Source organism: Sorex fumeus, unplaced genomic scaffold (genome assembly GCF_029834395.1).
Source record: "Sorex fumeus unplaced genomic scaffold, SorFum_2.1 ptg000063l, whole genome shotgun sequence".
Classification (NCBI taxonomy): domain Eukaryota; kingdom Metazoa; phylum Chordata; class Mammalia; order Eulipotyphla; family Soricidae; genus Sorex; species Sorex fumeus.
This window is the reverse complement of record NW_026606120.1, coordinates 7,967,662-7,985,860: the sequence shown is the minus strand read 5'-3', so window position 1 is coordinate 7,985,860 and position 18,199 is coordinate 7,967,662. Positions and strand designations below refer to the sequence as shown.

The window sequence follows — 18,199 nt, the reverse complement described above, 5'->3', positions numbered from 1 at the left end:
AGTAAGAATTTAAAGCAAACCTCTCTAAAGTTATTAATAGTACTCATGTCTTTATTTTTTTTAATTTAAAGCAAGGATACTTTTTTCTTGACCCTTTGAAAATTGATGCTCCATGACCTCCATATGAAATACATTTCCTACGTTCTCTCCCACATCACTACATTATAACCATGAATATCAGAAATTGAATCTTTTTGTGTGTGTGTCAGTATTACTTTATTTTTCCCATTTTATTATAATTTTATAAAGTAGTTCACAATATTTGATTACATTTAATATTCAAACATCAATCCCACCACCATAATACTTTCCCACCATCATATTTTGATGTTTCCATCCAGAACCCCAACCGCAGCCCCAAAGCAGAACCGAAATGATTTATTTTGTATTGTTGGTTATGATTAAACCACTGGAAATGCTCCAAAAAACTTTCCTTAGAGGAGAGTGTGTGAAGATTGTTGTATTTCACCCAGGGGCCATTAAGTCCTTCTATAAGAGATTACTAATATGTTGTCAAAGGTTGAGCCGCACAGAAGACTCAACCCTTAACAATATATTAGAAATATATATATTATATATAAGGTAAAGGTAAAGGCCCTCCCGTTGATCGTCGATTTGCTCGAGCGGGCCCAGTAACGTCTCCATTGGAGACTTTGTTGTTACTGTGTCTGGCATATCGAATACTCTCGGTAGCTTGCCGGGCTCTCCGAGAGGGGCGGAGGAATCGAACTCGGGTCGGCCATGTTGGCCGCGTGTAAGGCGAACGCCCTACCCGCTGTGCTATCGCTCCAGCATATATGCTCAGCAGCCATGAGCATGGCAGAGGTTGCATTCTGGAGGTTTTCTGCTGCTGGGGTTGGGTCCCTTGGGGCAGAGAGGGGGCCTCACTCGCCCCACTCTGGGGTGCCCCGAATGAAACAGCCTGACCTGGGGGTCCAGTGGCATGGCTAATGGCCTTGTCGTGTTATGCTCTCTCCAGAAATAATTGAATCTTGAGAAACAGAAAAAGAACTGCCCCCTTATCTTCAGAATATTTCCAAATCAGGTGCTGTTTTTACACACACACTCTCTCTTCTCTCTATTTCCCCTCTTCCTTCTCTCTCTCTCTCACCCCCCTCTTTCTCTTTTAATCTAATCACCTTTTCTCTTAAAAATTCCTTAATTTTTCCTTTACTTTCATTAGATTTTGAAAATGTTTTTGTGAATATTTTCATGATAAATGTAGGTTATCCTTCTCAAATTGTGTGTTATTTCCATTTGATCTTTTGATTCAGTCTGTATCTGCTATAAAGTTACTAGTGCCACCTAATGCCCTCAGCACTGTAGGACGGGAGATCGTTTTTCACGCTTCAGTTCCTGTCCCTTCTGATGGCGTTATGCACACACACATGGTTATAATGTGATGTGGAGAGAATGTAGGAAGTGTATTACATATGGATTCCTGGAGCTTTGTAATGGAATTTAAAGGTGCATATTCGCCTCCTTTGGGGAAAAATGTTACTTAGCACCCCTGGAAATTTACCTCCTATAAGCTAACAAATAGAAAGTGTTTTATCTGAGGCCCCTTGTGCCCCCACCTCCAGCCTATGGGGTGACAGTGCCCGCTTTGGGAGACACTGAGATAAGTGAACAGTCATGAGCCCTTCTGAAAAATGCAACAATTACATTTTTTTTCAGTTTCAATTTGCACTATAATTGACATAAAGAATTCTGTGAATTAGTTGTGTACCTGACTTGCATTTAGTTACTTGGCTCATGTTTCCAACACACGTGTGTTGCGACGGTTCCTGCGAGCCAGCTCTGGCCGTTAGGAGACTCACGCTGCTTGTCTTCACAGTGCAGCAGAGACCAAGAGACGACGGACTGATGGATCTCGCCACGAATGACTATGATTTTAATTCCGGAAAGAGATTGCATATGATAGATTTGGAAATCCAAGAGGCATTTTTGTTTTTCATGGCTTCAATTTTAAAAGGCTACAGGTCATACTTAAGACCAATAACTCAAGCCCCGTCTGAGACAGCCACGGATGCCAGCTCTCTGTTTGCTCTTCAAGGTGAGTGATTGCATTGGCTTACAGATTTCAGATTACTAAGCTTCCCCTTATCATGACTCAGTCACTTTCTGGGTTAGTGGCCCAGACTTATCAGAGTACATACTGATTTAGGGCCTATGTATCAACTGATAATCCATTTCTATACAACTTGTAACCACTCAGCAGAATATATATATAATCCAGTAGTGAAGTAGGCACAAGCCACTATTTGAAAAGTTACAGAGCTTCCTATCCCTGTGTTACTTTCTTATTTAGAAACCTTTGAAAAAGAAATGTATTTAATAAGTGTACGTTAAAAGCCTCCAAACATCTGCCTTTGGGCTTATAGTAGCATTTGGCCACAAACGATGTGGCCAAATAGAGATGTCATCACTCACTGTCATATCGTTTATAGTTAGGAAGATAGTATGGCATTTGAACATTATTTTGAATTTTAAAATTCAAATTTTTAATTTGAAAATAATTTGAAGATAGTATGAATGAGTAGACTTTAATCCACGACTTTAGATTGCAGGTTTCTCCTGAGGAAGTCGCATTTGAGCCTTGATTGAAAGGATGAGTAGAATCTAGCCAGTCAAAGGGGAAATATGGGAGTTTTTAGGCAGAGACAATAATTGGTGCTGTCTCTGAGACTTACTAAGGCACAAACTGAAATGAATCTGCATTTAAATAGCCACAAAGCAGTATGGTCATTAGAGGATATGAGTCTACCAACTTCCGGCTTGGGGCAAAGTCACCAAGAGGAAGGAAAGAAGGAAAGAAGGGAGGAAAGGGAGAGGAAAGGACGGATAGCATGAATACTTTTGGGGGACTGTTATGTTTTACCAGTTTGTTTATGATCTCTAAGGCAGTGAGGGGACAACACAGATAATTATGGTTAAAAATGTCAAAGTTTGAGGTAAAGATACCTTTCCTATTGCTAACTTTGTCAACTCTTGTTCCCTTTCTGGGGTCTTTATCCTTCTGCAAAATGGCAGGGAATGTCGAGTGTAGGGAATGTCGTTGATCCAGTTCTTCCCACCAAAATTTATATGAGCTTGTAAGTAGTATTATATATTTTTGACGTTATAAATTTGTGTTGAACAGCTTTCTTAAGAAGCCGGGACCGGTCACATCAAAAATTTTATAACTTGATGACCAAAACACAAATGTTCATTCGCTTCATTGAGGAATGTTCTTTTGTCAGTGATAAAGATGCGAGCCTGGCGTTTTTTGATGATTGTGTAGATAAAGTAAGTACTAGTATATCTATAGTGCCCTCACTTCTTTTGTGTGACTGTTAATGTTATTATACTTTATATAATTTTACTAGTTTTCAACAAAATATAGATTCTGTTTCATAAGTGGCCCTTTATTGTGATTTTTGTGCTACTAAAAGCTGTTAGAGAACAGTATCCTTACAGGGTCTAATTAAGTCATTAGTTTGATTTTTGGTCCATAACTGCTCACCTACTTGGAACTATGGGAATTCTGTTTAAACCTATAGATCTTAGACTTGAACATGCTTACTTTTCATCTATTCTTCTTATTGTCTAGAAAAGGCATGTCACAAGTCTGGGGATGTGGCTCAGATGTAGGTCGCATGCCTTGCATATGTGAAGCCCTGGACTTGATCCCTGGAACTACATGCTACATTCCCTCCCACAGACATCAGCATATCTAGATGCAGTCTGTGTGACCCCTGAGCACTGCCAGGCTTGAACACTGCTGGATAAGGCCCTAGTAATCCTAATAGTAAACTGGATAGCACAATGGTTAGGGGTAGATGCTGTGCATTTGTAGAACCCCAATTTGATTCCCAGTTCCACATGTCCCATGGCCCTGGTGGTCCCTGCACTTTAGGGCCTGAGCAGCACCTTATCCTCTGACCTTGGTGTTTAACTCTGGCCTAGTTGGCTGCATAGCTCCAAGAACTGCCCAGGAGTTCTTGGGAGGAGCCAGAAATGTTGTAGTCACCGTCATCGTCATCACCATCATTCATCATCACCATCATCACCATCATCATCATCACCATCCACATGTAAATTGTCACATGCTGAGAATAAATTCATAGCTGATTGAATAACCCATATGATCATTTCTACAGTTTAGGGCCAAGTTTGTAGCACAGAGAAGAGAATTCCTCCTCTTCCCCTTCAGTAAGGAACATTCTATCTAGATTATATTCAGATACCAGGATTTAAGATTTCATTTTATATTCTGTTCCATTTGGATTTCTTTTACCAGTCAATGCACTTTTTTTTCTGACAGAGATAAATTTTAACGTATTTATATTTCTTCATTAAACATGAGTTTCACAATAAAATAAATATTCGAGTTATAAATAGGAAACAAGAGCTGTACCATTTATAGGAACTTATCTGTCTTCTAAGGTCCTTTTATAGTCTTCCTTTGACACTTCAAAGATTAAGCTTTAAAAACGTTGCATTATAAATCTTACATTTTTATTACATTGTGAGAATGGTTTAAACAAAGCACTCAGGCTTTTAAAACTTAAAAACATTGTACTTAAAAATTTCCCATTTGATAAGGTATTTCGTACAGCTAATGGGCATATAAAGAAGAGCTCATCATCGCTTGTGATTAGGGAAACACAGTTCAAAACAATGAGATACCATCTCACACCAGGAAGAATGGGATGTATCAGAAAATCTGTAAATAGCCAGTATTGGTGGGAGAATGTGAGAAAGAAATCCTCATTCACATTTGGTAGAAATGTCATCTGGTTTAATCTCTATGAGAACTAATATGGTTATTTCCCCCAGAAAATTATGAATAATTTCCCCAGAAAATTATGAATGTTTCCCCAGAAAATTATGAATATGACTCAGCAATACAACCTATTGGCGTCTTCCCCCAACAACACAAAAACAATTCAAAAGGACATATGTACACTAATGTACATTGCAGTGTTTAGTACAATAGCAGAGTACAAAAGCCAGATACAAGTATGGATGAATGGATCAAGGATTTGTGATATGAGCTAAAAAGGGGTATCTAGGAAGACTGGATAAGGCACTTAACTTGCACATAGCAACCTAGTCTGCATATTTTTATTGGAAGAAAATATGAAGTGCCACCCCAGCACTCCATATGAGCATTGCCAGGAGTGATCCCCGAGCATAGAGTCAGAAGTAATCCCAATTCAACACTGGATGTGGCCTACCCCCAAAGAAGTTGTAGTATAAATACTCAGTGGAATACTATTAATCTGTAAGAAATTAATTTGCTGCTCCAGGGATGGAACGAAAGAGTTCCATGCTAGAGAGTGAAGTGAATTAGAAGGAAAGGAAGATACAGAATAATCTCCCTCAGGTTTGAGACTTAAAGATAATGGTAAGGGAGCAACAAATAGCCAAAGGCAACATATCTAGAGCGTTCATCCAGAAAACTGAGTTTATGAGAGCATTAGAATGGGAGGAGCCATTGGGACTATGGTGGAGGGAAGTGGGTACTCTGGTGGCAAGTGTGATGTTGAAATGATGCAGGCACAAAACTGTCATTAACAGTATTGTAAATCACAGTGCCTCAATAAAGATTTTTTTTTAAATTTCCATTGGAGGTGAATAACAATTTTTTTATGTAGGAGTACTGCTATTTATTCAGCCACTGATTAGCTGATTGAATTGGGCATGAACTCCACCTTACTTTTTTTTTCATAATTTCATTTATTTTATTTTTCTTCTAATATTTATTTATTGAATCACTGTGGGAAAAGTTACTAAGCTTTCAGGTTTAAGTCTCAGTCGTACAGTGATCAAACACCTCTCCCTTCATCAGTACTCATTTTTCACCACCAAGAACCCCAATATACCCCCCTCCCACCCCTCCCAGTGCCTGTGAGGCAGATGATTTCCACTTAACTCTTCTCTACATTGATTACAGTCATTATTTCGACAAAAGATGCACCATTATTGTTTAGAATTCCCCCCCCCAACAATCAAAATTTCTGGAAAAGGCATTGTGAAATACTTTGTTTGCTATAGATGGTTATGAGAATCATATAGTGGCATATGGCCACAATAGTGGCCGTGCGATTTTGAATTTCTGCAAAGAGATAATTACGAGATTGGTTTCTGTGCATCTGGTGTTATGGCTGTGCCGGAGAGCCACTCGTTGGGTGCAACTTGTGACCTCGGTAGGGCGTGAAGGATGAGCCGGTACTGCCCCCTTTCCCATGAGACTGCAGTTACCCCGTCACCGCCGGCTCATATCTGGCTTTTCTATAAGCTCTGAGGTGGCTGCCACCTTGCTGCTAGGGGGGGAAAAGGCGAAAGGGAGCAACACCCTTTCCCTCCCAGGGAGGCATGGCGCCGTAGTTTAATGCATGGTCCATTCACTTTTCTGCCACAAGCTGCTGGGCTCTGGATTAAGTCCTTTTGCCTCTGGAGCCATGGCCATGCCAGAGAGCCGCTTGTGGGGGCAACTCCTGACCTCAGTAGGGCATGAAGTGTGAGCCAGTACTGCCCCCCTTCCCATGAGACTGCAGTTGCCCTGTCACCACTGGCTCATACCTGGCTTTTGAATAAGCTCTGAGGCAGTGGCCAGCTTGTATGCGGTCCAGATGCATTTCTGCCAAAAGCCGCAGGGTTTCGAGATTTGTTTCTGAGTTTCTGGGATCATGGCCGTTAATCAGCTTGATCAGGAGCCAGAGAGGCCGTTTGTAGGCAGCAACTCGGAGTCTCGCTGGGATGGGGAGGAAAGGGCTGGTTCCACCACCATCTGATGAGGCCCTGCATGTCTCGTCACTGCAGGCCCAAACCTGACTGTCCAGTGGGCTCTGGAGGATGGTGGTCACCAGGCCACCAAGGGAACAGGCCAAGGTACGAAACCTATTCCCACTTGGAGTGGCCCAGTGCCAGTAACCTATTGCAGGAACAGAGCGCATTTCTGCCAAAAGCCTTTGGGTTCCGAGATTCGTTTCCAAGTCTCTGGAATCATGGCCGTTAAGCAGTTCAATCAGGAACCAGAGAGGCCATGCCTCCAATTATATAGCTGAGCTGGAGGTGGTTTGTGGGTGTGTCTCCCACATACCTAACTTCTGGCTGTTTACTTTCTTGGTAAACTTTGCCCCAAGTTTTTGGGGTCTGTCCAAAGGCACAGCAGCAATTTTGGGGTATCTGAAAGTCTGACGGTGTCATCAGGCTGCTGATGCACTCGCCTCACAGGTACAGATTGACCTGCTGGCAGCATCATACCCCCTGGATAACAATTTAAAAAAAAAACAGTAAAATGAACTTTATTTCATTCAAAATGCTGTGGGAAAAAACTGTAGCTCAAGCTAAAAAAGAAGAAATGATACCCTAAAAATAATCAAGGAATGATTCCAAAATACTTTTTATAAAACTAGTTTTATATAGTTCACACAGTTCTGCTTCACTTAAGAGCTCATATCATAGTATCATATGTTTTAAGTTCTCATTAATATGTAAACATACAAAACTTGTAACTTTCCTGAGTACTGAGGGGATCATGTTCTAAGGAGGATATTGTAGTACTGATAACAGCTATATTGGTTAGGATTTTCTGAAAGGTCACCTGCTGTTTGCTAAGAGTCAGGGTGGACATGACTAGAATAATTGCTTAAAGATTATAAATTCTAACCACAGAGCCAGTAGCACTGCAGACACAAAATCCAAACCATGACAACCAAACTTTTAGCTGTGCCTGTCGGGGAGCAGGCTGATGGGTAGGAGGACACCTGGGTGCTCCTGTGGAGGGAAATGGACAGGAAATGGACACTGGTGGTGGCATTGGTGCTGTACACCCGAAACTCAACTATGAATAACCTTGTAAATCACATGCCTTAATAAAAAGTTACTTTATTTATTTGGGGATTTGGGGGGGGTCACCCTTTGCGATGCTCTGGAGTTACTACTGGCTCTGTACGCAGAAGTCACTTTTGGCGGTGCTCGGGGGACTATCTGGAATGTCGGGGATTGAACCCAGGTTGGCCGCATGCAAGGCAAATGCCCTACTTGCTGTATTATTGCTCTGACCTCTAAAATGTTGTTTTTAAAAAAGAATGTAAATTCTGATAAGTCTCCCCCCAAAAGGCCCATTTTATAAAGTATAACCATTGACTTTAGAAAAATCTTCCTTCAATAGTATAGATTGAGTAAAATATCAGTTATAATGGTTTAATTTTATACTTAGATACTCTAGTTACCATTAAGAAAATCAAAAATGAGGGGCTGGAGCATTAGGACGGAAGGTATGCCATTTGCCTTGCACGTGACCAACCTAGGTTCATTCCTGAGTATCTCATGTGGTCCCCCCAGCACCACCAGGAGTAATTCCTGAGTGCAGAGCCAGCTGCAATGCCTGAGCATCGCCAGGTGTCGCCCAAAAAGCAAAAAAAAAAAAAAAAAAAAAAAAAAAAATCAGAGAAATGAAACCAAACTCACTAAAATATGATTGCTTGAGGGATGCAAGAGATACCACAGAAGGTAAAGGAACTTACCTGCATGCGGCCGACCCCATTTTGGTCCCCGGTAACACATATGACCCGTGAGGACCACCAGAGTAATCCCTGAGCAAAGAACCAGGAGTAAGCTCTGAGCACTGCCAGATGCAGCCAAAAAATGTATATATGTGTGTGTATATTATTTTATAATAGTTCAAGGAATACTTTTTACCAGAGACAATAACAATGTCACAGACCCAATATATATTTAAGGTAAAGGTAAAGGCCCTCCCGTTGATCGTCGATTTGCTCAAGCGGGCCCAGTAACGTCTCCATTGGAGACTTTGTTGTTACTGTGTCTGGCATATCGAATATTCTCGGTAGCTTGCCGGGCTCTCTGAGAGGGGCGGAGGAATCGAACTCGGGTCGGCCATGTTGGCCGTTTGTAAAGCGAACGCCCTACCGCTGTGCTATCGCTCTAGCCCTATAATATTTATATAAGGAATGGTAAAGGTAAAAAGGTAAAGGCCCTCCCGTTGATCGTCGATTTGCTCGAGCGGGCCCAGTAACGTCTCCATTGGAGACTTTGTTGTTACTGTGTCTGGCATATCGAATGGAGATTAATATAATTCCTAGTATTATTAAGCAGAACTCTGGAATAGTACAAATGATGCAGTGATGTGACCATCTTTCATATTTGGAACTTTCAAGATCTTTCAGTTTAAATGCCCTGGTAAAGCAAGTCAGTGCTTGCTTTTCATCTGCAAGTGTTTTCTGAATAATCATTCATGTGGGGTTAATTTTCAGTTACACGATTTTGAGCTTAGTTTTATTTGTTTGTTTGGGGGCTACATCTGGCACTGTGCTCAGTGGCCTCTCGTGGCTGCATTTGAGTCAATTTTTTTTAATAGACCTTCTGACAGTTGAGCTAAGAGAAATAGATATGTGTTGGTCTGTCAGTTTTGCCCCAAATGGTGATACTGCCCCCTGGGAAGCTCTGGAATGATCCAGGGAAATATGGAATGACTTTTTTCTTCCTTCTGAAAAGGGGTTGATAAGGGCTTGGGTGGTGGTGCAGCTGGTAGGGCACTTGTCTTGCATGCAGCCAACCTGAATTTGCTCCCCAGCACCCCAAATGGTCCCCAGAGCACTGCCAGGAGTAATTCCTGAGTGCTGAGCTAAGAGTAAACCCTGAGTATCACTGGGAGTGACCCAAAAACAAAGAAACAAAAAAAAATGGTGGTGGGAGGAAGGGGAACAAAAACATTTTTCTGACTTTAAAATTATGACATGGGTGATGCTGAATAGGAATAAGAAAAATACATAAGCATATGAGTTCCATCTATGATGAATTTAAGAACCCTGTGTTCTTGTTCTTCATATGATCATATTTTACATCCTTACATTCTGTTTCTGGAAGATGGGGCTGAGCTCAGGGCAGTTTTGTGTAACAAAGAGTCTGGTGAGATTATCCTGGTCTCCAACGCCTCCCTCTGCAGTGATTCTGAGCATATTAATGTCTTCTGAAAAAAAGATTGAAGAGAATATGAAAATTACTTTAATTTTATCTTCCGTGGGTGTCAGACTTCTTTTTCTTCCAATAAAGACAGATGTCATTGTGTTTTCCAAACGACAGAAATGCCCAGCTGATAAAGGCAGGATTTATTACAGGGTTCTTTTTATAATGTTGGAATGAGATTTTATTGGTGTACAAATGAAGGAAAGTAGCCTTTACTTGGGGACTGAATCTGCAGTGCACCATTCTGAATTTCCAAATTAACTAAGATTTGGGGGGATCTATTTACAATATTGTTCTGATAGAGTTTCACGCAGACAATATTTCAACACCAAATCAGAGTGTCGCCTCCCTTGTATTCTGCCCCTGAAATTAAATCAGCAATCACAGTGAATTTTTTAACATTTTATTTTATTTTTATAAAGTTGTTCACAATAATTGATTACATTTAATATTTGAACGCCAGTCCTACCACCATTACACCTTCCACCACCATATTTCAAATGTTTCTATCCTGAACCCCAAACGCTGACCCCAAAGCAGAACCAAAGTATTTTGTATTGCTTGTTATGAATAATCCACTAAAAACGACCCAAAAAAGGTTTCTTAGAGGAAAGTGTGTGAAGATTGTTGTATTTCACCCAGGAACCATAGTCCTTAAGCCCTTCTATAAGAGATTAGTGACATGGTGTTAAAGGGAGAGCCTTGTGTGCTTATATATACAGATATATCTGTACATATCAATTTGCCCCTAAGATTGGTTGCCTTCTACTTTAAACCCCATCAAATGTGGTGTGCTGCTCTTGGTCTATCAGTGGTGTAAAGTGAGAGATGTTGTGGCCGCGCAGTCCAGGAGTAGATTCTCTCAAGGGTGAGGCCCATCTGAGCGTGTGGAGAGTGGCCATGAGCAGGGCAGTGGTTGAGTTTTGGAGTTTTTCGGCTGCCGGGGCTGGCTCTGTTAGGGCAGGGAGGGGAACTCACCCGCCCCCCTCTGGGTTGCCCCAAATGAAACAGCCTGGTGCAGGGTCTGGAGGCATCTCCATGACGTATTGTTCTGTCCATAGTGAATTTTTAACTAGGGGAGTGGGTAGAAAGGTATTGAACCAGGGCTACCGATGCCCAAGTAAGAGCTCTGTCCCTTGAGCCATATTCTTAGCCCTGCCATTTAATAGAATTCAGACTGGTAAGGATTAGAGTCACCCTCTTAGACCATAGGGTTTTTTGTTTCGAGCTGTTTTAAAAACAAAAATTTTGTTTTAATTTGGGACCAGCGGGATAGTACAGCAGGTAGGGCACTTGCATTGCACATGGCCGACCAGGGTTCAATTTTCCAACACTGTATGTGGTCCCTTGAGCCCCAGCAGAAGTGATCCCTGTTGGTGGAGGGATGGATGCATTGTACGACTGAAACAATCATGCAAGTTTGTAACTGCATTTCATGGTGATCCAATAAAACTTATTTTAAAAAATTAAAAATAAAAAAAGAAGTGAACCCTGAGTGCAGAGCCAGAAGTTAGCAAGCCCTGAGCGCTGCCAGGTGTGACCCCAAAACAGTAACAAATTTTAATTTAAAAACATCTGGTTCTCATCAAGAAGTGATTCTCTCATATGTAATTTTCCAGCATGGAGCGAAAATTTGTTTCCCCAATTTTCTTCCCCATGATATGGCGTATTTGTTCTAGTCTTTTGATTCTGCTCTGCTTCTTTGATTTCCTTATCCTTGCTGCTCTTAGAGGTAGATTAAGTCCATCTCAGCTCCATGAAAATTTCTTTTGAATGCTCGTGTGAAGCTTCTTGTCTGCTTAGACCAATGCTTTGGACAAGATATTTCTGATGCGTGTTTTGAAACATTAGTTTTCAGTCTTTCTGATAATGGGGTTGATGTTCTCTGTTTTTATTTGACGTTTAATCTTTAAACACTTTTAGTAAATGACTGAGTTGATGGAAAATGTGGAAAGTAAAAGGGAGACAAAACTTCCTCAGTCCATTGCTACAGTACCCACTGTGCACATTTACTTCTAATATGGCTTGCGTAATTGTTGTTTCCTGATCTTTTTATATTGCCAAATCTTAGAAGCATCCTAATAGGATTTCCAGTTTTAAGTAAATTTTATTTTTACTAAAAGTAATTTTAGAGTATTTTGGGGAGGGCCACACCTGGAGATGCGGGATTATTCCTGGCTCTGAACTCAGGAGTCATTCATGGTGGTACTCAGGGGGTTGTATAGGATGCCAGGAATTGAATCCTGGACAGCAACATGAAAAGCAGGTGCCCTACCCATAATACTATCTCTCCAGCCGAATGTAATTTTACAAGACTAATGTCCCATTCCTTCCCACCGCACCCCCCAAAGGTGGCCATATTTCTTCAGTTATTTTTCTTATGATTTCTAATAAGTGAGACAGGAAAGTAGGAACTTGCCTCGCAGGCAGCCAATTGAGATTGATCCACAGCACTACCAGGAGTGATTTCTTTTTCTTTATTTTTTCTTTAAATGTTTTTAGCTGCTATATAGTATAACAAGATATAGTTACAAAGTTGCTGGTGATTGAGTTTCAGTTATACAGTGTTACAAAGGAGTGATTTCCAGTACAAAACCAGAAGTAACCACACATGGCCCAAAAACCAAAAAGAAAAGAAAAAACAAAAGCTTCCTAAAGAGGGACCAGAGATAGGACAGTGGGTAGAACATTTGCCTTGCACACAGCAGACCTCAGTTGGATCCCCAGCATTGCATAGGGTCCCCCAAGCACCGCCAGTTTAAAAAAAAAATGGAGCCCTGGAAAAAAACCTGAGTGCCCAGGAACAGATGACTGGTGAGCCCTGAGCATACCAATTATGGCCCCAAAACAATTCCTTAGGGGCTAGAAAGATGGTTCAGATAGCTGGAGTACATGCATTATATGCTAGGTTTGATCCTGACACTGTATGGTCCCCCAAACACAGCTCAGAGTAACCCCTGAGCAGTGAACCAGAAGTATCCCTTGAGGATCACTGGGTATGGGCCTGAACCACGATGAAAAAATGAAGAACAAATTTTAAAAGATGGCTCAGTAGCTAAAGTCTTGTGAGTATGAGACCAAGATTTCAGCCCCTGATACCACTGCAGGTTCCAAGCAGGATGCCAGCAGTTCTGCTGTCTGATTCTTCATACAGAACCTTTCCCAGGTTCAATCTCCAGCATTCCATATGGTCCCCCGATCACCACCAGGAGTAATTCCTGGTTGTAGAGCCAGGATTGACCCCTGAGCATTGCTGGGTGTGACCCAAATATATATATATTATATTATATATATTATTTATTACATTACATATATTTCTTTATACATTACACATATATTTATTTATTACATATTTCTTTGGGGCCAGAAAGATAGTTCAAAAGTTTGGGAGTCAAACAGTTTCTATGAAGCCCATATCTCTCTAATACCAAAAAGAAACAAAGACACCACAAGAAAAGAAAACTACAGGCCAATATCCCTGATGAACATGGATACAAAGATTCTCAACAAAATACTAGCAAACAGAATTCAACAACTCATCAAAAAGATCATACACCATGACCAAGTGGGATTCATCCCGGGGATGTAAGCATGGTTTAACATTCGGAAATCAATCAACATAATCCATCATATCAACAAAAGAAAAGATAAAAACCATATGATCATATCAATAGATGCAGAGAAAGCATTTGACAAGGTCCAGCACCCGTTTATGATGAAAACCCTCACCAAAATGGGTATAGAGGGGATTTTCCTCAATATAGTTAAAGCCATCTACCACAAGTCTACAGCAAGCATCATCCTCAATGGAGAAAAACTGAGAGCCTTCCCTTTAAGATCGGGACGAGACAAGGATGCTCACTCTCTCCACTGCAGTTCAATATAGAACTGGAAGTACTTGCAATAGCGATTAGGCAAGAAAAAAATATTAAGGGCATCCAGCTGGGAAAGAAAGAAATCAAGCTCTCACTATTTTCAGATGATATAATACTATACTTAGAGAACCCTATAACTTCTACCAAGAAACTCCTAGAAACAGTAGACTTATTGTATAGTAAAGTTGCAGGCTATAAAATCAATATCCAAAAGTCCATGGCTTTCCTATACGCAAATAGAGAGAAGAAAGTGACATGAAAAAAAAAATCCCATTCACAATTGTGCCCCAGAAAATCAACTACCTAGGAATTAGCTTAACTAAGGAAGTAAAGGACCTGTACAGAGAAAACTACAAAACACTACTTCAGGAAATAAAAGAGGACATGAGAAAATAAAAAGATATCCCCTGCTCATGGATCGGGAGAATTAACATTGTCAAAATGGCAATACTTCCCAAAGCATTGTACAAATTCAGTGTGATCCCTATAACGATACCCATGACATTCTTCAAAGAAATGGAACAAACACTCCTGAAATTTATATGGAACTATAAGCCCCCATGAATAGCTAAAGCAATTCTTGGGAAAAAGAAAATGGGAGGAATCAACCTCCCTAACTTCAAACTCTACTACAAAGCAGTAATAATTAAAACACCATGGTACTGGAACAAAGGCAGAGCTGCAGACCAATGGAACAGGGTTGAATATACTGACATCTCCTCCCAAACATATGATCATATAATCTTTGATAAGGGAGCAAGAAATGTGAAGTGGAGCAAGGAAAGCCTCTTTAACAAATTGTGCTGGCAAAACTGGACAGCTACACGCAAAAAAAATGGGCTCAGATCTCTGCCTAACACCATGTACAAAAGTAAGATCAAAATGGATTAAAGACCTCAACATCAGACCGGAATCCATAAGGTACATTGAAGACAAAGTTGGCAAAATCCTCCATGACATTGAAGCTAATGGTATCTTCTAAGATGTCACACCACTGGCTAAGCAAGTGAAGTCAGAGATAGACAAATGGGACTATCTTAAACCAAGACGCTTCTACACCTCAAAAGAAACAGTGGACAAAATACAGAGACAGTCTACAGAATGGGAAAGGATATTTGCCCAATACACATCCAACAAGGGGTTGATATCAAGGATATACAAAGTACTGGTTGAACTCCACAAGAAGAAGACATCCAACCCCATCAAAAAATGGGGCGACGGAATGAACAGAAACTTTCTCAAAGAAGAAATTCAAATGGCAAAAAGGCACATGGGAAAATGCTCTACATCATTAATCATCAGGGATATGCAGATCAAACAACAATGAGATATCATCTCATACCACAGAGACTAGCCCACATCCAACAGAACAAAAGCAACTGGTGTTGGCATGGATGTCGCAAGAAAGGGATCCTTCTTCATTGCTGGTGAGAATGCCGAATGGTTCAGCCCTTTTGGAAAACAGTATGGCCTATTCTCAAAAAATTAGAAATTGAGCTCCCATTTGACCCAGCAATACCACTCCTGGGAATATATCCCAGAGAGGCAAAAAAGTATAGCTGAAGTGACATCTGCACTTGTTTGTTCATTGCAGCACTGTTTACAATAGCTAGAATCTGGAAAAAACCTGAGTGCCCGAGAACAGATGACTGGTTTTTAGTACATCTACACAGTGGAGTACTATGTAGCTGTTAGAAAAGATGAAGTCATGAAATTTACATACAAGTGGTAGCACAGTAGCACAGTCATCCCGTTGTTCATCAATTTGCTCGAGCAAGCCTGGTAACGTCTCCATTGTGAGACTTGTTACTGTGTTTGGCATATTGAATACATCAAGGGTAGCTTGCCAGGCTTTGCCGTGCAGGCAAGATAGTCTCGGTAACTTGCCAGGCTCTCTGAGAGGGGCGGAGGAATCGAACCAGGCTTGGCTGGGCTGGCTGCGTGCAAGGCAAACGCCCTACCGCTGTGCTATTGCTGCATGGAAGGTATCATGCTATGCAAAATGAGTCAGAAAGAGAGGGACAGATATAGAAAGATTGCATTCATCTGGGGAACATAAAGTAACAAAATAGGAGACTAACACCCAAGAATAGCCAAGATAAGTACCAGGAGGTTTACTCTATGACTTTATGTCTTGGAGGCCAGCCACACACGCTAGGGGAAAAGGCGGCTCAGATAGAGAAGGGAGCACCAAATAAAGGATGTTGAGATGATCCTCCCAGGATGGGAGATGCATGCAGAAAGTAAGACCATAGACTGAACATGATTGCCACTCAGTGCCTCTTTTGTAAACCACAGCACCCAATAGGAGAGAGAGAACAAAAGGGAAGGCCCTGCCACAGAGGCAGGGTGGGATAGAGGGATGAGGGGGGTGGGAGGGATACTGGGAGCATTGGAGGTGGAGATTGGGCACTGGTGGAGGGATGGGTACTCGATCGTTGTATAACTGAAACCCAAGCACAAAAACTTATAAGCCCACAACTGTTCCTCATGGTGTTTCACTAATAAAAAATTAAAAAATAATAATAAATAAAATTTATTACTTTTCTCTTTTAAAAAATTGTTGGGGGTTCATGCTTTTTATATCAGAGCTCTGAGTTGATCCCTAGGTATCAAACTGGGTGTTACGCCTAGGTAGTGCCAGATATGGTCCCAAAACAAAAAACAGAATTCTTCCTTTTCTTTCATTTTTTTATTTTGGTTTCTGAGCCCCAACTGGATGTGCTTAGGTTTTACACTTGACTCTGTGCTCAGGTCTTATTCCTGGCTCTGTGCTCAGAGATCACACCTGGCAGGACTCTGGAGACCATATGGGGTGTCAGGGATCAAACCAGGGTCAGGTGAGTGCAAGGCAAATATCTTACCAGCTGTACCATCTCTTGGGATACCCCCCAAAACTTTGGGGCTTGAGTTGCTCAGGGATTACTCCTGGTAGTGCTCAGGGGACCGTTTGGTATATCAAAGACCAAACCCAGGTCAGCTGCATGCAAGACAAATGCCCTACCCACTGTATATCGCTCCAGCCCTGAAAAATTTATTTCTACATTTATGACTACATTGTTAGGTTCAAAATGCTAAAACAAAAGAAGACAAAACAAAAAATTATTGAAAAACACAGGTCCTATCCCATCTCTGCTACATTTATCTCCCCTTCCACAGATAGGTAATTATTTTTCTTAATACCCTACTAGTAATTCTTTGTCATACAGAAGAAGATGAATGTCATTCTTCCAGTTCCCTCTTCCTTACTCGGACTTATGTATGTATGTGTATATTTAGAAATAGAGATGTATATAATATTTTGTATATAATATTTTGCACCTTGATCATTTCACTTAATTATCTTACAGAGCTTTCTATAGTGGTACATAGAAAACTTTCTCATTCTTTTTTTTAAATTTCCCTCATAGCTCTTACAGGTCAATTGCATAAATTATTGTAGAATTCTCCTACAGAGGGTTACTTGGTGGGACAGTATATTGTTTTCAGTGTTTATTTTATTAACTTCTCCAGGTGGATATGGATAAGAGCGGTGAAGTCCGACTGATAGAACTAGATGAGTCTTTCAAAAGTGAACATACTGTTTTTGTGACCCCACCTGAGATCCCCCGCCTTCCCGATGGTGAAGAACCTCCGCTACAGTACAGGTATTCAAGAATCTGAATGAATGTTTGAGGTTGAAAGAGAAGCAGTCCATCACCTGTGACGTAGCTTTCTAAGGACTTGGTATTTTCAAAAATCAAAACTTTACAGATCCTTAATATTTAGGTGGTAAACAATCTTATACCATATCCATTATTACAATTTGAGGAATTTAAAGAAAAAATGAAGTATTTCATGATACAGGCTTGGGAAGTTGGAAGGTTCACTATATCTGCATAAGTACCAATTTCTAAATGTTAATTAAATTCTATTAGAATTCTGTTAGAACTACACCCCAGAAAATAATCTGTACTTTTGTTATAGAATTATTTTTTATGTTCTCACTGATTTTCCCACCCCACCCCTCTCTCTCACTCTCTCATATCTCTCTCTCATGTCACTTGTGATCCTTGAGCACAGAGCCAGAAGGAAGCCCTGAGCAAAATGAAAAAATAAATTAAGTATTGAATGATAGATTCCTCCTATCCTCTGGGAAAGAGAAAAGTTCTGAGCACAGTGAGATAAGGGCTATGATTGAAGTATCTTAAATATAGCTCTTATATCAGTATATTAGACATATCTGTTATATATTAGAGATAGCTTCTAGGGAATCTAGAAACTGTTGTTTATTTATCTAACAATTTAAAGGTTCCTAAACCATTTCATATCTATCATTAAGGTACAACAGTTCGTGGTTTTCA

General features: G+C 40.7%; 1 protein-coding gene across 7 annotated transcripts in view; it reads left to right on the top strand.

Annotated features, from left to right (window-relative positions):
* Nucleotides 1–18,199, top strand: part of DENND4A (DENN domain containing 4A) — a 147,827-nt gene that overhangs the window by 79,909 nt on the left and 49,719 nt on the right. For all 7 annotated transcript variants that reach the window (XM_056126732.1, XM_056126737.1, XM_056126736.1 and 4 more), the window contains exons 14-16: nt 1,838–2,056; nt 3,143–3,288; nt 17,370–17,503. In XM_056126732.1, the coding sequence (XP_055982707.1) occupies nt 1,838–2,056; nt 3,143–3,288; nt 17,370–17,503 (499 nt within the window). The remainder of the gene's footprint in view (nt 1–1,837; nt 2,057–3,142; nt 3,289–17,369; nt 17,504–18,199) is intronic.